General features: G+C 47.2%; 1 protein-coding gene across 2 annotated transcripts in view; it reads right to left on the reverse strand.

Annotated features, from left to right (window-relative positions):
* Positions 1–23662, reverse strand: part of LOC146834595 (calcium-activated chloride channel regulator 1-like) — a 328733-nt gene that overhangs the window by 120709 nt on the left and 184362 nt on the right. For both annotated transcript variants that reach the window (XM_085602048.1, XM_085602049.1), the window contains one exon: positions 19690–19917. In XM_085602048.1, the coding sequence (XP_085458174.1) occupies positions 19690–19917 (228 nt within the window). The remainder of the gene's footprint in view (positions 1–19689; positions 19918–23662) is intronic.

Raw genomic sequence — 23662 nt, forward strand, 5'->3', positions numbered from 1 at the left:
CTTGACCTCAAGGGAGATTTCTTCAGTCTTCTAGTTAAAGTAGAACGTCGAAGGTCAAGGATATATGTTGCAGAGTTTCGTACAGGGTAATCTAAAGTCGCAAGGACTGGGTTCCCATACTTATACAAAGTTTGGGGGTTGGACATACTCTAGGGACCCACCTATGGGAGGGTTTGGAAAGAGGGGTGGCTACACCCATTTCCTTTGTCCAGTTTCATGCCAGAGCAGGGGCAGGTATGAACCGGAGTATGAACAGGGACACCAAGTGTGCCCCCAGTGCAGGACCTCAAAGCACCAGGGAGTGCTCCCGCCCAGCCCCAATACACATCTGCCTGTCTGGGGAGGTGGTGACACCTCCCTGGGACAGGAAACCTATTGTCCAGGCCTCCCCTGCCGGAGTTTCGGTTAGCAGCAGGTGGCCAGTCCTGTGTCTGTGGCAGTGGCATCCATTTTGTGATGCCAGGGCTGTAGAAAGTCTTTACCGGGTTAGACCAGTGTGAACATGTCTCTCCCTCTAGAAGGGTGGAATGCTACCCCCGCTTCCAGAAATGGTGGGGGGGGTAGTATTCCAAACTGTTTGACACCAAACACAACATGTTTCCATGAAGCCAGTCCAAAGTTAGCATTCACCGCGAGGTTATAATGCACTTAAGAGTATATGCTCAGGCTTCACCACAAACAGCATCAGAGGATGTACTCCGAACGCTGCAGAGGGGCTCTGCTCATGCAGGGGCACCCTCTCACATAAAAACCAAGCACTCTGCCTTCAGGATTGTTAAGACCTGCCATAGGAGTGACTTATAGGTTTTATATGTGTGTGCAATGGTAGTGATATAGGTAGCCTATACCACAGTAAAGGGTGCATGCACCACCTTACCCAGGCTGCAGTAGCAGACCTGTGGTGTCATTTTGGAGTGCTTCCCAGAGTGGCATAATACATGCCTCAGTCCCTGGTAGGCCTCTGAGGTACCTACGCCCTAGGTACATAGTATACCATATACTAGGGGCTTATAAGGCACTCCAGAATCCAATTAGATATGTATCTAATGTACATGGAAACCATTTTAGAGAGGAAGCAGCTAGGTTGGGGTCCTGATTAGCAGGGCCACAGCCAGTCTAAGGTCGAAAAACAGTGAAACACCAGCAAAAAGTGGGGGTACCCATGTGAAGCAGATCCTACCCTCCTACAATCTCCCTTCAAAATGCCACCCATCGGTCATCACTTAACGCTAGGTCACCATGATCACAGCCCAGTGCAATGGAAAAACAATTACTATCTTGTTCTTTAAACCAGCCAGGTCAGCATTAAATGTGGAGGGCAAGGACCTAAAACAGGAGTTGACCCCTGGAAACACAGTCGGAGAATCCCCATCTGTATCTTCACCAGATGGTGCAGTCGAGCCCTGCCCCAGTGTGTAACCTCCAGTCAAACAATTCATGTGCAAGATCAGTGCCCAGGGGACCCATCCAGTACCCCGACATATCCAACACATCCAGGCATCTCCATTGTCAGCGGAGGAGTGATTGCACGAACTTCCACCTTCGGGGCAACCCAGCACCCTCCTCTCTCCTAAAGGACTGCATGGTGTGAAGAAACTGTGCTGCCCTATGCAGCTGGTATTTTAGTTACCATGTTGTAGCAAATGTTTCCATGTTTGTTTGAACATACAATGTTTTGGTCATAGGTAGGGAGAGATGTAGAGTCCACTCCGAGCAGAGATGTGAGGTGAGGTATCAAGTGCAAGGAGGGGCATTGTAGAGACTCCTACACGCACAGGTTGAATGGTTTAGCCCACTCACACCATGGGTGCACATAATAAAAGACGGCCAGTGGAAACACTATAAATTACCCATCAGTCAAGAAAACAATTACGTGGTGTTTTGTGTCTGTCAGTTCAGCGCCTGCACCATGCACTGCCCTGTCTGACATTATCCATGGCTTCCTGCGCCAGGGCCGCACAGGACTTCTTTACAATCTGCCCTTGTATAGGTGGGGCAAACCTGGTGTCAGGCCATCTTCCCATTGCCTTTGTCAGTTTCTGGGTTTTCTCTGACTCTGTGCCTCCTATCGGCCCCTCCTCACTGCAGCATTCCTCTGTGTGGGGTGGAGAGGCCACGATTCACAAAAGGAAAAGCCTCAGGTGCGCTCTCTTCCTTTAATAGTGTGTAGGATTCGATTTACACCAGGAAAGGAGAGATCAGGAGGCCGTTGTAGAGTTGATGTAGTCTTTATTAAGACACAGGTAGTAGAGACCCCATCCAGCACCAGGAGTGGCAACTGTCAACTTAAAAGTACAAGTGTCCCTGGGCAACACCCAGGTTCCACATTTCAGAGAAGGTCACTTAGCAACCAGGAGCAATATTCCACACTCCAGAGCAGAACCAACACACTACATCACCTTCCCCCCAATACTTAATAAAGAACAAGATAATAAAATAAAAGAGGAGACAAAAGAAAACTGAAAACAACGCAACGAAGAGTGACATAACCAAAAAGAACATAGCATTTAAATATAATCATGCAGTTTGAAAGGACATCTAATGACCCTGCGTGGCCTAGACACCTCCTCTTGCGAGGTGAACTCAGATGTAGAATTTGAAGGTTTAATCACATTAGTGGACTGACATCTGGCCACAACCTGTGGTCGCTGGTTTTGATGGCATTCTTAAAAACCTTAATTACCTTGAATGGTCTGCTAAACTTTGAGTTCCCTTTACCCAAGCGGGGACTTATGATCTTAACCCAATCACCCACAGACACAGCGGTGCTTTTAATGGCTTTGCGTTCATCAAACCATCTCTTTCTCTCCTCCATGACAACTTGCTCTCTTTCTCTCCAACCATCCACCCATTCAACATTACCAACATTACCATCAACCAATGATCTTTTGTCAACGACCCACGAGGGACAAACCGTGTTCGCCACCTTTTTCTTGAACAAGCGAAAAGGAGATAGCCCCATAGAAGAATGTGGGGTAAACCTAAATTCTCTCACTTTCTTGCTCATAGCCACCTCCCAGTCTGTTTCTGTCACAATACCCAGTTGCAGGGTCTTCTTTAACACCTTCACAAATCTTTCAACCATGCCATTGCTTTCAGGATGGTAAAGAGCTGCCTTCTTGTGTTTGATTCCCCTGCAACACAAAAAATCTTCAACAATCCTTGAGGTAAATTGAACACCATTGTCCGAGAGTACTGATATCGGGAATACCTCTCTCTCAAAATGATCCTCCAAAAAATGAATAACCACAGTCAACTCCACAGAATAGACCACTTTAATCTCTGGCCACCTCGAGTACATATCCATGCAAACTAAGACATAACGATCACGTGTTTTCAGCTTTACTGGACCTAAAATATCAATGGCAACATCTGACCAAGGCTCTTTGGACTGTTCCCTCAGTACCATGGGTTGTGTTCTGCATTTTAAGATTTTATCACTGCATGCACACTGCACAATTCCTAACCTCCCTCTCAACATAGACATCCATGGATGGCCACCAATATGCGTTCCTAATTCTCTCTTTAGTTTTGGCAATTCCCATATGACTGGCATCGGTGCTCTTTAGCAACTGTTCCCATAGAGCACGAGCAGGAACCAACTTTGTCTGATACTAATTGATGAAAAAGGCTGTGTGTATTAGCGCACACTATGAACTCCAGGATACACAATAAATTAGGCAAGCTGTGTGTATCAGCATACACGACGAACTCCCGGTGACTGGATTAGAAGGTGTTGTAACGGAAGAATAGTCCGGGTTCAGATGGTATCTTCATGTAGTTTATTAGGTAACAAATAAATGAAGTAAGGTACAGATGAAGGAAGAACGGAACCAAGTAAAGAACCCCAACAGGAGCAGCCTCCTTGCTGCTCAGCCCTACTCTCAACTGACATTCATGCACGCATACAACACTCTATGACATCATACACTCATACTAACATTCTACACCATCCACTGGCTGAGCAGCAAGCTGGAAGCAAATACTACAGAAGGACTTCCAGATCAAAGATGACCAACACACAACAGAATATTTGGCAAGGCTGTGAGCATCAGCGCAGGATGAAATTAGTGGCAGACAAAGCTGTGCACATCAGCGTGCACCATAAGATCGAAATGACACGTTTAGCAGACCTGCCCAATAAAGATGGCCTGTGGGCATCAGCACAGGTTGAAATAACTACCAGACAAAGCTGTGCGCATCAGCGCACACAACGAACTCCAAATGAGGTGATTGGCAGACTTGCTCGATCAACAATGGCCGTATAACAATTGACCCGATCGAAAGAAACAGCCCAGTCAAAAATGGTCACCCATACACTTGATGCAGACACAAGATGACATCATGCGTCGGCAAGCGTTCACGCAGCAAAACAATACTCACGGTGGAAGGGTGCACGCTGGTTACATGCACAACCCTTTGTTGCCAGGCACTTCTGCTTCTCGTGGGTGAAGATGTCACACGCTTGCGATGCTTGCGACATGTGCAATCCCTCATTGCCAGGTATCGCTGCTCTTCATGGTTGAAGACCTCAGGCACTTGGTATGCGTGCGACCGCTCTGGCGAGTGCGAGTTTAAAGTACAGGGACCACCAGTTCACTCAGCTGCACACAAGGAAACAGCTTGCACACACACCAAGAAGCAGTTCAGTTGCCACTGATTTTCAGAATTCCAGCGACGCGTTTCTCGAGTAGATGGTGTGTTGGGGGTCTCATATCAAGGGTTTCATGACTCCGGTCGTCGCCAAATGTAAGATCCGATTTACACCAGGAAAGGAGAGATGAGGCCGTTGTGGAGTTGATGTAGTCTTTTTTAAGACACATGTAGTAGAGACCCCATCCAGCTCCAGGAGTGGCCACTGTCAACTGACAACTACAAGTGTCCCTAGGCAACACCCAGGTTCCACATTCCAGAGAAGGTCACTTAGCAACCAGGAGCAACATTCCACACTCCAGCGCAGAACCAAGACACTACATAGTGCCAATAAATTGCACATTGCACTTAGCTAACATGCATGCATGGTTTTTGCCATGCTGTTTTTTCATGTGTAATCATTATAAACAAGGGCTTTCAACCCTATCCAATGCACAAGAGGTTAAAAGGGTGGCGTGATGCCCATTACACTGCATCACTGTGCATCATTGCGCCATATTATAATCTTTTGGTACATTTAACTATGTGCCCAATCGGTACTTCACCGTATCTGTGCAAGAGTGGCAATTTTGTAATTTAATCTTCAGCTCATCTAAAATATGTATTTTAGTGTGTGGTGTTGCTGTCGATAAAGAAAGTAAAGAGATCAGCCATCCTCTTCCTTACCCTGCTTAAGGATGTCTGCTGTAGTCTTATAGTCTGCCTCAAACTAATCCATGCTAGCAAAGGTTCTAATAAGTGAGTAATGATAAGGACAGCACAACATGCAGAGTGAAAACAATCCTCTTATGTGTAGATTATGGAATTATATGGGTAGGTTACAAAGCTTGAGAGAAGCGTACTCGGAGTTGTAGACCAACACACTAATGTTCATCTGTATCCATTTCTAGCAGACTATCATGTATATCATATGCCGTTTATGAAAATACTATTTAAATATTCCACATGTAAAAATTAGTGTATGAAAGTCGATCCAAATAAACATTCCTAAACAGAATACAGTATTTGCTCTGCTAGGACAAAGCTCTTAGACATTGAGATAATTATTCTCAGGCACCTTTCCAATTTCTGCTACTTTTTCGATCTTCAGTTTCTTCGATCTTCAATTACTCTTGTGGGAGTTCAACTCTACGATACTTCCAAGCGTACATCAAACTTTCAAGCAACAATTCCCAGTTGGTCAATCTAGAGAGCATTCTGAATAAACAAGAGCCCTCGATAGGCGAGAACTTCCTGCGTTAATCATGATAAAACTGACCTCATACTGTTTGGAGACAAAGGAACACCCAGAATACTTTCCCTCTACATCCCGGTCAAAGGTTACCGGTCTAATAGGTAAAAGACCTAGGAATCACTTTTGATACAGACGTAACTCTAAACACTCAGATTAGCAGCTGCTTTCACCACCTCACCAATTTTTTTTTTTTTTTTTTTAAAACTTTATTGTGCAGATAGTCACAATTACAGACATGGGCCTACAACCACCAGGGCCGGCCGCTAGTTTGTGCCAGTCAATTACATAGCGTCGCAGAGCAGCAACTGATCTCCAAAGGCACAGCCAGAATATAGAATTATTCTCGGCAACTCAAAAGTTAGACAGGATACAGACATTTTTACATTTTGAAGAGAACTAAAAAAACAAACAAAAAACAAAACTCAAGGCGAGAAACAATCTAAATGGTGCCGAGCGCCGACGGGGGGACCCCACCATACCAGATAAAGAATCAGGAGGTCAATAAAGTCAACCCGGGGGGAGGGGAGGCAGCGGGGAAGTCAGAACCATCCACATAACAAGTACAGTATTCCGGGAACCCCAGGATCAGGGGGACAGAGGAATGTCAGAAGTATCTTCCAAAGGGGGCGTACAAATGTTACCTCGGTAGGCGTTCCATTGACCCCAAATTTTACCCCACGCCCCAGGCTTGCCCCGAACCAGATATACCGTCTGTAGGAGAGTAGGGTCTGCTTTCTATGTTCACCCCCACTTTTTGCTTTTGCTTTACTGGTTTTCGACATAGATGTGGCTGTGGGCCTGCTAATCAGACCCACAGCCCTGCTGTTCTCTCTCTAAATTAATACTATGTACTTTAGGTGCATAACCCATTTGGATAGGATCACCTTATTGGCCCCTGTACAGTGTACCCTAGGTACCCAGGGCATAGGTGTACCCTAGGCCTACCAGGGGCTGCAGCATGTATTGTGCCACCCCTGGCCTGGCCTTCCATTTTGACACAACTGGCTGATCACTCAGCTGGGGCAAGGTCGTGTAATCACCCCTTGCTTAGGTGTAGTATTCCTATACCTAACTTACATATAGACACATGTGTACCTATCAGTCACTCCTATGGCAGGCCTTGACAATCCTGGAGGCAGAGTGCTTGGTAACATGTGAGATGGTGCTCTAGCATGAGCTGAGCCTGTCTGCAGCTTTCGGAACCTTGTCCTTATAGCTGTTCTATGATATAGCCTACCATATACTCTTAAAGTGCCTTATAATCTTAGACGGTTATGGTAACTATGGTTTGGCTTTATCAAAACATGTCGTGTAAGGTGTCTAACACTCGGGAATAATACCCCCATGCCATTTCTGGACATGAGAATATTATTCCCCCCTTCTAGAGGGAAAGACATGTTAAAATCATACTTCAACTGTTAGCCTCTGACCAAAGCCTCAGCATCACAAAATGGATGCTGCTGCCACGACACAAGTCTGACCTCCTGCAGCTGGGAGTGATCCCAGCCAGGGAGGCCTGGACAATAGGTTTCCTGCTTGGGGAGGTGCTAGCACCTCCCCAGACAGCCTTTAGTGTATTGGGGCAGGGTGGGCTGAAAGGAATGAGACATGCCTGGGGCACACAAGGTGTTCCTTGCATAGTCCAGTTCAAACCGGCGCTGGGGCACTCCAGCCCCAGCTCTGGCGCGAAACTGGACAAAGGGAAGTGGGTGTAACCACCCCCTCCCAGGTCCCACCCATAAGGCGTGACCTAGCAGGTATCCCAGCCCCCCAGATTAGTATAAGAGTGGGAGTTGGGCCTCAAGACTTTAGATTATCCTGAACCTGCAAAACTGAACAGAAACTCTGGACCTTCGACATTCGACGAAAGAAGAAGACTGAAGAATCTCCCTTGTAGCCAAGGAGTGGCTACCCTGTGCAAACAGGCACCATCAAGAGACTACCCTTTGCTTTGTGAGACGTTCAACGAGGAACCGACTGCAGAGCCCGACCAGAGCCTTGATTTCCAGACTTCTCCAACCCACATCCACATCTGCAGCAGAGCTGAGATCCGTGGAGGCGACGAGCGACGTGGGACCGGCTACCTGGGAAAAGTGGCTAGTAACTTACAGCGCAGCTTCTGAGGTACCCTCGAAGTTGTGCACCGGGGATTGAGAAGCCCCAACCCCAAGCACCATCTGCACCGAAGACCAGCCCCCCACACTCCACGAGTCCTGCGTGGGGCTCTTCAGCATTTTCCTGCTTGCCGCGTCTGTCCGGTTGCTTGCCCGCTGGCTAGTGGCCTTTGTGACGACGCTCCCTGAAATCTTCTGCGCTGGTTTGGCTCCTCCAGACTGGCTCCCGCTTCTCTGCAAAGAAGAAGCACCCCAGACCTTCCTGGTCTGCACCAGAAGCAAGTCCTTTGTTCTTCGTGGGTTCCGCTTGCCAAGGCTTGGTGAGTCCTAGTCCAACTTCGACGCCGCCGACAGCAAGAGCCTTCGTGGGACAGCTCGCCTCCTGGTCCTGGTCGTCCTCGACGCTTCCTGGTCCTCCTGGCTGCAGCGACAAGCTTCACCTTCACCTGCAACTCTTCACGACATCGCCTGGTTCCTTCCTGGTTCCACGTGGTCACTGGCTAGTGACCTTGACTCTGTCCCCTCTGCTTGCAGGTTTCTTCTCTTCTTGATCCCAGCCTTGGGATCCACCGGACACTCTCCCCTGACTGCCTGTCAGCATCTTTCTTCAGGCATCCATAGGAGTCGACGACGAAAACGACGCATCTTCACCCCTATGCACCCGCAGCCTGTGGGCTAGGTAACTTGGGTACTCCGGTGCTCATCAGGATAGTGACTATCCTAGTGTCTAGTTTTCAAGTCTCAACTTCCTAGCTACTCCGGAAGTGTCCTAAATCTATCTATTTCTAAACTGTAACATTGCTATTGACTTTTACGCATTACGCGTGAGTGTTTCCACTCTGCACACGAATCCCGTGGGCCTCCCACTTCCTAACTAACGCTAGTGTAGTGTAGCCCCAGCGATTCCCTAGGCCTAGGCCTATTCTATTTCCGTGACAGTGGTTCTTATACCACTTACTTAGTATATGGTTTGCGTGGCCCCTAGGGCCTAACTGTATTACTTACCTGTGTGACTTACTGTATGCATTAATAAGACTGTGTTGTACTTACCTCTAAACTCATAAAGAGTGCTGAGGGTTTGCTTAGAATAAATACACTTTATTTTATATATATATCTGTTGTGGTGTCCTTTCATTTGGTATTCAAGGGATTATATATGGTATCACAGCTGGCTTCACATGCCATTCAGAGTTTAGCCTAAGACTGCTCTTGTCCATGCTACCACTAGGATAGCTGGTCTATAAGGTTGACTTTACAACCAATCACCATAAGGGTATTTGGACTGATATAAGGTGTACACTATAACTAGTGACATCATACATCAGGCCAACTTCTCACACCGTCTTCTCTCTGAACATGCACCAATCCATGTTCTCCTTCCACACTGACACGGTGGGAGGCCGTCGGGAACCCCAAAGCTGCGCGATATCCCTCTTTGCAATCATGTTCCCAAGTGCCGCCCACCGGGCCTGGGCAACGTTGTAATCATTAGGCTCCCATACATTCAGTAGACATCGACGAGCCTCAGGCAACAGAGCGACCCCAGTGACATCCTCCATCACCGCATGCACACGGCGCCAATAAGCCGCGACCTCGCGACACTCCCAAAGGATATGAAGGAAGGTGGCACTCAATCCACAGCCGCGCTTACACAGCCCATCCGAAGAAAAACCCATCACAACCAACCGAGGACCCGTCACATACACACGGTGAAGAATTTTTAGCTGGACAAGACGGAGACGGGCCGGAATGGCGACCTCCTTCGGGGAGGACAGTGCAGACTGCCAGTCCTCGTCGGCCAACTCCAACCCGTCTCCGGTCCAGGCCTCCCGAAGATGCACAAGGAGGTCTGCCCGATTATTAATTAACTTCTTATAAATTAAGGAAATCGTACTATCGGGCAGATGACCATCAAGTATACGGTCCTCGAGTGGGGAAGCTGCGGGGACCGTGGTACCTGCCCCAAAGGCCGACAGCAGAGCGTGGCGAACCTGTACGTACCTGAAGAACTCCCTCTCACTCAACTCATACTCACTCTGAAGCACCGCAAAGGATTTGACCGCACCTTTCACCCAAAGGTCACCCACTCTGCTAATGCCAATCATATCCCAGTTCTCAAAGCCTTTCGTTGTCCAGAGGCATCCCAATCCGTTCGACGCAAACAAGGGGGTCGCTCGTGTCAGGCGTTGATTCCAACCCATGGCAACATTAGCAGCCCTCCACACACGTACTGCAATCTTAGTGGGTCCCGTCAGGTTCCTCCCAGCCGCCCGAGAATAGAGTGCTCTGTTGAAGTCGCCACCAGGCAACTGATATTTATCCATCTCGAAAGCCGGATTCGGACCCGGTGCGTAAGTAGCATGGTTGATAGCGGACAGCTGGGAGGCCCAATAATACCTCCTGATATCCGGGAGCGCGATGCCCCCGTCGTACCAGGGGAGAGTCAGTTTTGCGAGAGCTATACGAGCGCGACCATCCCAAATAAGTCTCCTCTGCAAACCCTCTACCTCCCGGAAATAAGCCGCCGGAATAATGTCAAAGGAGTTCTGGAGTGCGTAGAGAAATCGGGGCAGGGACATCATTTTAAAAAGTGCCGCTCGACCGAGTGGCGACAACGGCAACCTACGCCAGCGGGCCACATCCAACTTCAAGCGCCGAAGAGGAGGAAGGAGATTATGCTCATGGCGGACCGCCGGGTCCAACGATACATAGACCCCCAAGTACTTGAAACCGGATTGCGATATTTGGATGGGAAACCTATTCGGCAGGGGGGGAAGGCCACCGTAAATGACATACACACAAGATTTTGACCAATTAATAGTCAACCCGGAGTTTTTCCCGAAAGAAGTGAGGACATCAAAAAGGACATTAAGGGATTCACGCGGGGAGGTGAGGTACAAGATAATATCGTCGGCGTACAACGAGACTCGGTCCTCAAAGCCAGGGGCCCACTGAATACCCCTTATCGACGGTTCCCATCGGAGCCAGGCTGCAAGCGGTTCTAAAGCAAGAGCAAAGAGCAGGGGGGACAACGGACACCCCTGCCTAGTGCCCCTCCCAAGAGCGAAGGGCTGGGACACCCTCCCATTGACAACAACCTGAGCTAGCGGATCCGTATATAAAAGTCTCACCCAACTGATAAATCCGTCCCGAAACCGAACTTCGCCAGTGCGGCCCAGAGGTATGGCCATTCGATCGTGTCAAAGGCCATCGTGGCGTCCAACGAAGCCAAGATGGCCGGCTCGGAAAGAAACTCCGCCCTGGCGAGAACGCCATGCAAACGCCGCAGGTTGAGAGCAGTGTTCCGGTGGGGAATGAAACCGGACTGATCCGGATGAATCAAGTCACAGATAACAGCGAGTAAGCGATTAGCGAGGACCTTGGCAAGAATCTTCGGTTCAGCGTTTAATAGGGAAATGGGCCTGTATGAGGCACAACGATCACGAGGCTTGCCCTCCTTAGGAATCACAACTATGGTAGCCAGACGTTGGTCACTAGGGAGGGAACCGAGCTCACGCGACTCCAAAAACATATCACGGAGAAACGGCGCCACTTTATCAGGGCATAATTTGTACAATTCAATGGGCAAGCCATTGGGGCCCATAGCCTTACCAGTATGAAGGGAACGAATCGCGGCCGCGATCTCGTCGGCTGACAACGACGCATCCATGCATTCTCGATCCTCTTCAGACAGGCAAGGCAGCGCAATATCCCTCAACAGGGAACAAGAGTCAGCCACATCTCTGTCGGACACCGGGGATCACACGAAAATAGTCAGCAAAACACTCCACAATCTCGCCAGGGTCAGTCACACGCACCCCATCGGGGTTCTGAAGCACAGGGACCACGCGATTCACTCTCTCCTTCTTATCAAGCCAAGCAATCAGTTTACCCGCCTTATCCCCGACATCATACAGTCTACCTTGCTGTTCCCTGTACAGTGTCTTGGCGGCATCAGTGACAAGGGATTTGTATTCAAACTGTTTCAAGCTAAGGGCATGAAGCCCCTCATGAGTAACACCCGAGTCTAGCTCAGCCTCCAACTCCAGTATTTCAGCCTCAAGCCCCGCGACCTGCCCGTTCCTAGCTTTCTTGGTCTCAGCTATTAAAGAGAGGGCCTGGGCCCGTATGACCGTTTTAAAGGCTTCCCACAAGGACACTGAGGACAAGACAGACCCCTCGTTCTCCAAGAAGTAGTGGTCGAGCGACTTCAGGAGGCTATCGCGAGTCTTAGGGCTACAGAAATGCCAAGGGTTAATGGGGGCGATCCGCCCCGCGGCCTGCGTCCCCGTATCGAAATGCAGCCACACAGGGGAGTGATCTGAGATGCCCCGGGCCAAGTGTCGAACCTCACCAATGTGGGTGGCCTGGGCCGCGGGCATAAGGAAGTAATCAAGCCTGGAGAGACTCCCATGCACCCCGGAGTGGAAGGTGTACTGACACTGCGTCGGGTGCATCAACCTCCAACAATCCACCAGTCCAAAAGTGTCCAAGAACCCACCAAGCCATGATTGGGAAATGGGAAGGGCCCTGGGGGGATGACGATCCAGGTCGCCGGATAGCACAGAATTAAAGTCACCACCCATGAAGAGAAGACTATCCGGGAGTTCCAGCAACATCCGACCAACATCAGAGAAAGTGGAGGTCTGGAGGCCCGGGGGGACATATATCGTGACTAAAGAAAGGGTCCTACCCTCCCACCTCCCAGTTAGGGCGGCATAACGCCCTCTGTCATCAAGGATGACGTTGTCAATCTCTAGTGGGAGGGAAGACCGAACAAGAATACCGACCCCCCTGGAACCGGTGGTGAACCCGGAGTGTGCAACCAGTCGGTATCCCCACCTATTCATAGCATGACACACATTGCCAACCAAATGCGTTTCCTGCAGGAGTACAACATCAGGCGCCAGACGACGCAAATATTGTAGTACAACACCCCGTTTGATACGATCCCCCAATCCATTGACGTTCCAAGTTAGCAACCTCAACCCACTACCCCCCATCCCCACAAATGTAGCAGGAGTCTCCCCACAGAAAGCAGGACACCGGAAACAAAGAAAGAACAAATATGCCGCCTTGAGAGAAAAAAAAAAAACACCCCCAAACACAAACACCCCCACCAAAACCCGTTACAACTCCCCCCTCCCTGCAGCCATGCAAACTGTAAAACCACCCCAAAATGCAGTGTGCCTGTCGCCCTAACAATCCCATTCTACAAAAAGACCCCGGAGGAGGAGGAAGGCCAGCCACCACCCGCCACCCAGACGAGAGCTACTATAAAACAAAATATACAAGAGAGGTAGAACCCAACTGAGTAATGTCCGATTATCAAGGTTAGGGACCGAAAAGTCAATTCTGTGGAGGCTCACCACCCTCGGCACTGCCAGAGTGCCCCGCTCGATCGCCCCGACCAGGCAGGGAATCCAATCAGTCACTCACATTGTCCGGTCGTTCAAAAAAGAAGGTCCGCTCCTCATGTTCCACTCGAAGCCTGGCAGGGAAGAGCATCGCATACTTCAAGCCCAGGTCCCGAAGACGTCGCTTAATCCCCTGAAAGCCCATCCTCTGTCTCTGAACGAGTTGAGTGAAGTCCGGGAAAAAATTGACTGAGGAGTTTTCGAATTTCGCCGGGCCGTGCACCCTCGAGGCCTGCAAGATCGCATCTCGGTCCCTGAAATGGAAAAGCTTGGCGATGATAGGCCTCGGGGGAGTGCCAGGCCTAGGCTTACCGCCCGGGACACGATGTGCACGCTCCACAGCAAAAAACTTGCTAAGTCCAGACGGGACAAGATGGGTGAGGATTAGCTCTTCGATCAGGAGGTCAACAGAACGAGTCTCGGGATTCTCCGGAACACCTATGACGCGGATGTTGTTGCGTCGTGCCAGGTTCTCAAAATCATCCAACCGATGGGACATCAAGTCGTTCGCCGATTTCAGGGCGCCAAGGTCTGTTCGAAGTCCCAACACATCGGCCGTGAGGCTGGAGGTCGTCAAATCCAATGACTTCACCTTCTCGTTAGTTTTGGACAGGTCAGCCCTGATTAAAGTGACATCGATGGCGACCGTGTCAAGTTTACGAGCCAGGGCCTCATACTGCTGGCCGATGGTCTCCTTCATGCCGGTAATGGCGCCCATAATGTCCTGCAGGGACAAGTCGACAGGGGCAGATGGGACGTCTCTAGCATCCTCCGGGGCAGTGCTGGAGAGCCCCGGGGATCCCTTGGCTTGAGTGTAGCGGTTCATAACATTTGTCTGGAACTGTCCCCCGCGAAGAGACGTCTTGGTCTTCCGCTTCTCGGGTTAACCCCTGCCCGTCATGGTGGGAGATGCACCCCGGAGGGGCCCGCAGGACCGAGTGAAAATGGCCGCCGGTCGGCCGGGCACCAACCGGCCGAGAAGCTGGGCCGTGGGGCCCGGAGAAAGTCACGATTTGACTCAGTACTCCGTAGGGAGAAAGCAGTGATGACACCAGACTGGACTGGTCCCCGGCAGAGCGGAACAGACCCTCAATCAGACCGTGCCAGAAATCAAAAGCAAAACTGAAAGTGGGGGTACACCCGCTGGTGAGGTCCCAATGCCGTTGTTATTCAACTACGTCCCGGATCCACAGCTCACCAAGTCCCCGGCACTGCCCCGAGATGGGCCTCGAAAGTTCAAAATGCTGTAATTTCGGTCCCCCAAGTCCGATTCAAATTCTGAAAGGAGTTATGGACTCAGTCGAGGTTCACCTTCAAAAGCCCGTCCAAGAAATCAGGATATCATCAGGATAAATTGCGAGGAGTGGCGAGGGTCCGGGGAGCCCTGTGCTCACGCGACCATCTTGGATGCGCGCTAAGCTCCTCCTCCCTCACCAAATTTTGACCAATCTTGCCTCTGCTATCTTCTTCTCACAAGGCAATGGTAGTGGTTGCACCGTTAACACCAGACACGATTACTGCAACTGCCGTGTACTGGCCTCCCAGAAACCAAGCTTAGTTGAATGCAGAGGGCACAACATGTTAGCATTACACTGATTAAGGGCCTTACTAATAAAGATACTTAATCAGTCTAATGCTAACTGAGAAAAAGCATATTGCATTTGCTAGATGAGCCGTCCATCGATATTTGTACTGGAAATCATTAATTGTAAAGTAACATTTTGGATGTGGAAGGACAGACATGAGAAAGCCCTAAAAATTCTTTTTAGCCATCTTCTTCTCTTACAATCCCACCCAAGCACTGTGCAGTCAAGCACACGTCTCCTTTGCATCTCTTGCATTAAAGATAAATCAAAAGGGGGTGCAAAGACACCTAGATACGGTGACCATACGTAGGACTATATTTTGTCACTCAAGGACATAGAGGGACTTTGTTCACTGACATAGAAGGACTACACGCACAATAAAAGGACAATAATCATAGGCTGTGCGTTTTTTTCCACATCACACAATGTTACCTAGCTCATGGAAGAGAGAAATGATATTAAAAGCTTTCCTACATCACAGGAGTAGAGTATTCTATGGCTTTCTTTGAACCTGGAACTTGTAGTTTTTAATTTATATTGATAAAAATCAAAGTCACAAGTGCAAGAAAGCAAATGAGAAAACCGGAGCTGTATAGGTAAACATAAGTGTTTCTGTGGAGGCGTTAGTGGTGTTGAGATTCACATAAATCAAGGGGATTGTTTTAATTCCATAAGCATGCAATAAACACATTTAGAACCATATTTTAGCATTCGTATAACTGTTAGGCTTGTGCTAAGCATATTTAAGACTATTGGGATAAAAAACAAAAAATATATTGTGATTAAATAGCACCTCTCCCTCTCGGCTCCCCTATCACCCATGCTGTGATGAAGTCTGACCCAAGGTTTTGAGTGAGAGCCTCCTCCTATGCTCCTTCACTACTCATAATTATTGCAGTGCAGCATAATGAGGAAAGTCTTGCATCCGTAGGGTTAACTTAAGTCTACAGTGTGGTTGTGCAAGATAGTATTGGTAGAAAAGAGAGCATGCATGTTCGTTAAATTCTGCACCCGCTCCCATTTCCCCCGTCCCTCTCTTGCTGAATCACAAAAGTCAGAAGTTAACTCTGCAGATGCACTGAGCTGCCTCATTATGCAGCACAGCAGAATATAAGAGGAGTAAAGCAACCGTCTCTCAGTAAAAACAGGAAAAGGGTTTTAATGTAACTTAAAAGGGACAACTGGAACTCGTTCTGGGCCAAACTATACGAAGACATTAAGTTGAATAACTCGGCAAGGTTCTGGCGTACTATCAATGGCATTGGCGGGAAGGCCATAAAAGTGGCACCTTCAAACATCTTGGAGTCGGAGTGGAGCTCTTTTCTGCATATTCATTTTGGTGCCCAACCAGCAGTCCCTTTTGACCAGCGACGAGGAAATGTGGTGGGCGCATCCAGAAAGGATGTACTCTTGTCCTTTGGGCAGGCCAATAACAACATAACAGTCGCTCCTCTTACCGATTCATATCCCGCTAAATCAACCAACAAGACAACATCAAGACTCAGCCGTTTAATCAGCACTGAAACACTAACAATCCAGGCGGAGGACATAGAAAAATGGATTAAAAAGGGCAGGCAAGACGGTGCTCCCGGTCCAGGAGGCATTCCCCCGGCTTTGTACAAGGAGGACCCAGTTTTTTGGGCATCAAAGCTAGCTCCCTTGTTCTCTTTCATCCTACGAAAGAACATTATTCCGCCCTTATGGAATGGATCTATCCTGGTGCCAATCTTCAAAGGAGGAAACAAGCAAGCCCCTGAGAACTACAGACTGGTTGCACTCATTGATAATGAAGCAAAGTATTTCGCCGGGATTTTGCTGAACTCACTACGGGCTTGGGCGGAGGAAAACCAAGTTATTCCGCCAAACCAAACTGGCTTTATGAGAGATACAGGAACATCAGTCAACCTCATGTCACTGTCCTGTCTGATAGATCAGGCGGAATCAAGAAAAGGTTCTCTTTATATGGGATTTATTGACAATAAAGCCGCATTCGACAATGTCAACAGGGCAAAGCTCTGGCAGAAACTCCACAGTCTGGGCATACCACATGACCTATTAAGAGCCATACAGATGCTGCATCAAGACACCTGGGTCAGGATCAAAATTGGGGACGGCTCGAGACTATCGCGTAGAATAACAACATCTAGAGGTCTAAAACAAGGATGTGTCTTGGCCCCTACCCTTTTTAATCTTTTTCTATCAGATCTTCCTGAGTCACTTAATAAAATAAATTCCCATGCTCCTAAACTTGCCAGTTTCCGGCTGTCAAGCCTCTTATATGCAGACGATGTGGTCCTTTTAAGCAACACAAAAATAGGTCTGCAAAGATTAATGGATGCAACTGCTGAGTACTCTATACAGAACGAGCTTCTGATAAATAACAAAAAAACAAAAATCTTGGCGGTGCGTCCTGGTAGGTCCCGGAAAACGGTTTGGTTTTTAAACATGGAGAGAATTGAAGAAGCACCTTGTCCAAAATATTCAGGTGTCTTTTTTAATAACAACGGCGGCTACAAAACTCAGTTAGAAGAGCAAAAAAAGAAGGGAGTAGCACTCTCTTTTGCTCTTAGCTCCATCTATAAGAAACTGTTCTGACCAACATTTACCCCTATTCTGCAGACAGCCCAGGCGAAAGTTATTCCCACCCTATCATACGGAAGCGAGGTTCTAAAAGGGCGGGACAGCGGCAACTTAAATACAATTATTGCAAAAATCTTTAGAACAGTGCTTAAGCTTCCAAAAAACACCTCATCAGCACAGATCAGGCTTGAATTGGGCATCAGCAATCAATCTCTGGCGAGACTAATGAGTTTTTTAATAAACTGCCACAAACTAAGGTCATCAAAAGTCGGAAGCCTGGCACAATATCTTTGGTCTAATATATTTACAAACCAATGGCATTCGGGCACGCATACTGGGCCAAAGGCCTGGCAACTTTGAACTTAAAAGAAGCATGGGATTTGCAAATCAGCCAAGGCGAATTTAAAAGACTAGCAAAAATAAGTATGAAAAAACTCTCTGTAGTAGAGGACAAATCATGCCTCACAAAAAGGTCACACGGTTGGCTAACTCTCAACACGTACTCCAATCTGTCTCCCCAGGGGTACCTAACTTTACCATTCTCTGCACATACAAAACTCTGTTTTTTAAAATTAAGACTGGGAGTGTCCAACCTGCTTTGTCACCTGCCGAAGTGGAAGAGAGACCAAACTCAGCAGCAATGCCGCCTTTGTGGAAAACACAGTGAAGACATAATCCATATTCTATGTTTATGTACAAGCCTGATGCAGGAAAGAAGGTCCCTCCTAAGGAAAATTTGGAGCAAATTGGAAATTAGATCCTGCAGAGCCGCAGTTTTAGCAAGTTTCAACTCACACAATCCTGAGCTAAATTATGCCTTAGTAAGGTTCATGGATCAGGCCGGCAAAAGAATAACGAAAGTGACAAAAACTGTATACTTGATCAGAGACCTAGTTGGGATGCTGCCCCTGAGTGGTGAGGTTAAATGAACCTGAAATCAGCCTATACCAAGACTTTTTAAAATCAACTTTATAGAAATTTATATTTGTTTTAGTAATATTGAATGGAGAATGGACTCCAAACCTGATAGGCTGTATTTTTTCTATGTTACTCAATGCACTTTACTGATTGATCTGAATGCCATTTTTAGAACCTATACAGTCTTATGGTAATACTGTAACTTTTTAACGTATTTAATCAAATCTTTCTTTTACACAAAATGTGCTGCTTATCTACTTGGACATATGTCATCTCATAATGTAGTGGATTGCAAAGGGTTTTTTTAACCAAGCAATAAAGTTTATTGTTATTATTATGTTTTAATGTAACGAAATGTATTGTGACATCGGGATAGTCCTAGAAACAAATGGTACTGTCTCAGAAAATCCGACACGTCTGGTCACCCAACACCTAGTGCTTACTTTGAACTGGTGGTTGCAGGCGGGGCCCACTATAACTCTTTTTTGGGGACCGGCGTTTTCGATTCCTCATCAGACTTTGACCCAGAGCAAGAGAGAGAAAAATACAAGGGGGAAAGACAGAGAAAAAATAGTTGGCAAACTATGGGAAAGAGAGAAAGCAGGGATAGAAAGAACCATTAGAGTGAGATAATGGGACAGTGAGCTTCTGGTGGTGGCTTAAACGGGCCTGAGGTGTAGCAGTTTACCACTCCGACACTCAATAGTGCTGACCTCAAGCTTCAGAGCAAAACTTTGGGCCCGGCACTTATTCTTTTACAAATTAAGCCCTTCCAACACCCAGACAGACAGACAGATAGAAAGACATAAATAGACAGATAGGAAGACAGATAGATAGGTTCGCTACAATGAAGCTGGAATCCCGCTGTGCCTTTACATCCATTCCGCACGCAAGTCATTTCAACAACTTGCTTTAGGGGGTGAATTGGTGGTGAGGTGTTGGATTTTAAGTCCACCACCTTCCATTCCGTTGTGCAGACTAGAGTTGGAATAGTAAATGATACTATTCCAAAGTCCAGTGCACCCCTAAGGTTAGTTGTTGTAATGACTTGCATGCTAAAGTATCACAGCGTAACAAAGTGTTCGTTCTAATGCCAGCGTGATGAAGGCATGGGTGATTAACACATTCGTTTAGCTACGCATCAGAAAACAACACTAAAACACTTAACATTGATACTTCATTCTTACCTCTGTTGTCCCTGGGATTTGCAGATGGGCTATGCCTAAAGAGAAATCTGTCACAAAGTCTTTCATGGTGAAGGCCTTTTCATTTGGGTTCTGTAGGAAAATGTCTGGTGCTTCACTATATGGCTGCCACGTGACGATAAAGAGGGATTCATTCCCAACTGTGCTATCAAAGGTCACTGTCCCAGAGAGGTGCTGGCCGGGCTCCATATGTTCAGCAAAGCTTTCCAGCTGTTAACGAATGTGAAAACGAAAAACGTCATCCAGTGTGCATAAAATATAGGGGGAAATACAGTAATTTATATAATAAAGTGCAACTGTGTTCATCAGAGTAGTATGAAGGTTTGCTTAAAAAACACACGACCAGGCTGTAAATATAGAAAATCAGCTTTCCATTCATTCTCTACTAAACATGGAGTTTTGAAAGTAAATGAAGTCCGCCCCTTTTCCTCTTTAATCCGTTCTCATCCAGTTCCTTTTCGAGGGGCCACTCATACATGCAGCTACTATATATACAAGGACAGTCAAATTACACTTGGTATAATATCTCCATGTTACTTACTAAAGGAGCCCAAGTAAACATAGCATCTGTTGCCCCTAACAACTAAGTGAGGCAAAAGTCCTTTGAAATGGCGCAGCTTGACAACACAGGCGGTATAGTGATGGGGCTGTATCATGACTACTATCTGAAAATAAAGCACTGACGAAAAGAAATATCAGATTAAATTAATTGACAATATCCTCTACAGGCTCATAAAACAGATACTCATCTCTGCAACAAAAAAGCCCAGTATGGTATGGCTCCAGAACATGTGAGAATCTCAGGCCGAGATTCACACTTTGCATCACAGGTTTGCATTACTTTTTTAAGTCAATCCTGACAAAGTGTTGTGGTGGGATTTACAATTCAACGCAAATCGCAATTTGCAATAAATTGTAACCCAATGTAATGCAAGGATGCGCAATGTGTTACCTTGCATTACTTTGCATCTAAAGAATTATAGACAGGGATTTCGACCATAATCCTGCGCCTCCTCAAGGAGGTCATAATAAGTGAAAAGTTTTCATTTCTCCTCATTTTTCCCACTTTGCATGTGTGCTGCATTGTACAGCATACAAAGCCTTAAAGCACAGTTTTTGTACTGGAAGGGACACCTTGCAGTACAGAAACTATGCTTCAGGCAATGCAGACACCCCTTGCACTATGGCGCAATGGTGTCCGCATTGGCATTTGGCTTCCAAAAGTGCACCAGCACAGGGTAAGAACAGAATAGTGCCACATCTTAGTAGATACGGCACTGCTCTGCTGTCTCTCATTCATGCAACAAGCACAGCAACTTTACTAGCGGCCCTGTGTTGTATGACTATAGTGCACACACTAACGAGTTAACATTGCAAATAAGAGCACGAGGTAGAGTCAGCACAACATGTAAACACAAATGGTGTTTCTGCTTAGTCTTTCCATGTTTCACTGCCTGCTCAAGTAGAGTATGTGCTGCACACAGTAGGATTTCCTATTAAACCGGTGCACTGTTCTCCCTGCATCTGTGAGTTCTTGCACCCAGTCATAGACAGAACCATACGTACTATGGTAGGGATGTCTAAATACAGAATTTAGATGCTAGACCTTTCGGCAAACACCTCCTGGCTGTGTTGGTCATAGTATCTGAGAAATCTTGTGAGGAAATATGAATTTTTATGGTCAATTGTATCCCCTATCTAGACCCCAACGGCTCCATGTACATGCTACAAGTACATGTATGTTCCCTCCACTTCAAGCTATGAAGACGCAAATACAATTGTGTCCAACGTTAATATGTACTCTTTCATATCTGCCATGAATGGGCCAGATATTCCGTTCCTAAGTATGCCTTGCCACCGTCTTTATATGGTATACTTTTCACGTTTTCCAGCTCTGGCAAGGTAGGCCCTGAATTCTGCCATCGAGCCTTTTCCTGCTTCTGCCTCTGAATGCTCCAGCCTGGACCTGCATATGTATCAATGAACTTTGTCTTACTTCCTGTGCGGCTAACGGTGCTTAGCCCGGCCTGTTGCCTGCCAAAACTGTATTCAGCCTTCAAGTTATCTGTTCCGCTCCTCAAGAAATGCATTCCTGTCTACGTAGCGTAGGTAAACATCCCTCCAGCTGCAGAGCAAAGGGCCCGGCCTTACTGTCTCCGTGCAAGTAATTCATGACTCTCGTTACCATGGTAGGCCCATGCCCCCTCGCATCTCATGTAGACACTTAGACGCTTGTACACGCACTAGCAGTCAGTATAGAATAGGATCTGTCCGAGAAGACCTTTCCTTCCAGATAATATAGTTCCTTAAACACAAGATATTAGATATGATTTAGGACTAGGTTGTCCTGACACCCCAGACTTCTGTCTCCTCATGTAGGGCTAAATGTCAAGTTCCCTTCACCCTCTAGTTACACGTCAATCACACGTCATGCGGCTGCGCGCGCATCTCTGCCATGTATTTTTGCTGACCTTGCAGGATTCTCTTATGGATCCACCCATTTGTGTCACCATCATAATGACGTTTTTAGTATACGCCTCTATGCACGCCTATTGTAACGCCTTTTCATTACGTATATGTATTCTTATCGGCTGTTACGCCTCCTGCATCTGTCTCTACTGTAATGCATTACTATATATGCTTTAACCTGTCAATAATGTATTGCTGATCCCTTCCTGAACCTTCGTGGTGACGGAACTCGATTGCCTGGTTCGAACCATCATTCCTTTGTAAGGAATAAATACCCTATTATACCCTCGAATACCACGGATTCTGCCTCTTATTTTTACTGAGTTATTCGTATTGTATTTTACCGCATAAATTAAGTCTAGGTAATTAAAATTTACCACATAATTGGCGCCCGAATAGGGACACCTCTCACACCCCACGCGCCGGAGGTGCGTTGCAGACCCGGTCTCCTGCCACAGCCGGACGGACAATTACGCGTACCCGCAGGATTTCCTGTATCTCCCTCAGGCCAAGGGGGGCGACTGAGGCTGCGATCAACACCCAGACGAGGCGGTGAGGAGTGCGGAGAATCCCGACCAGAGCCTAGCTGAGAGAGCAAGATCCGAGGTATACAGAGGCCCACCAGATTCCGAAGTTCCGAAGTATCTAAGTCACGAGTCGAGTCCAGTCCAGTTTGGTCTAGTCCAGTCCAGACTTCCGAGGCCCTCCGTTCCGTGCTTCCCGGTGAGTACCGTTGCTGAGGATGCATCTAGACGTGCACATTAGTTTGTGCCGGTCAAGACGGGTCTGGGTACACAGACCTGGTCTGCACTGTTTTAGCAGTGTATCTGTACTGTTTAGCAGTACATACAGTATATTTAGTATTATGCAGTTAACTAGTTTTATTCTAATTATTATTGTTCGTTCTAAAATGTTTTGATATGTTTTAAATGTCGTGGTATGAGTGATTGTTCGATCTTCATCATTGTGTTTATTGTATAAGTTGTGTTCAGGTCCGAGTAAGAATAAGAATTAAGTAACAAGGTTCAAGATGCCGTTATTTTCAAAATTAAGACAGATAAAAACTAGAAAAGGGATACTCGAGGAAGCTGTTCCTATCCCACCTAGGGACACTCCAGGGTACTTTATGTACCATAAACATGGCCTAGATGCCGTATTATATCTTGATCTATGGGTGGACTACACCAAGGATTTGGCAGAGAGTCAGAGATGGCCCGCTGCTGGAACATGGGATGCAGATTGCATCATGAGAATAGAAGAAGCGTTATGGAAAAAGAAAGCCAGACAGTCACAGAAAGATGCCATTGAACTATGGCGTAAAGAATCGCATAGGCGCACAGAGAAAGCGCTCAGAAAGGAAGAGAAAAGTAGGGAAGATTCAGAAAAGGCCCGAGAAAACATATTAATTGACGAAGGTACCCGAATAAAAACAGAACAAGTAGACAGACAACGAAACACTCTTATGAATGGTATGTATCCTCTACTG

This window comes from Triturus cristatus, chromosome 4_2 (genome assembly GCF_964204655.1).
Source record: "Triturus cristatus chromosome 4_2, aTriCri1.1, whole genome shotgun sequence".
Classification (NCBI taxonomy): Eukaryota; Metazoa; Chordata; class Amphibia; order Caudata; family Salamandridae; genus Triturus; species Triturus cristatus.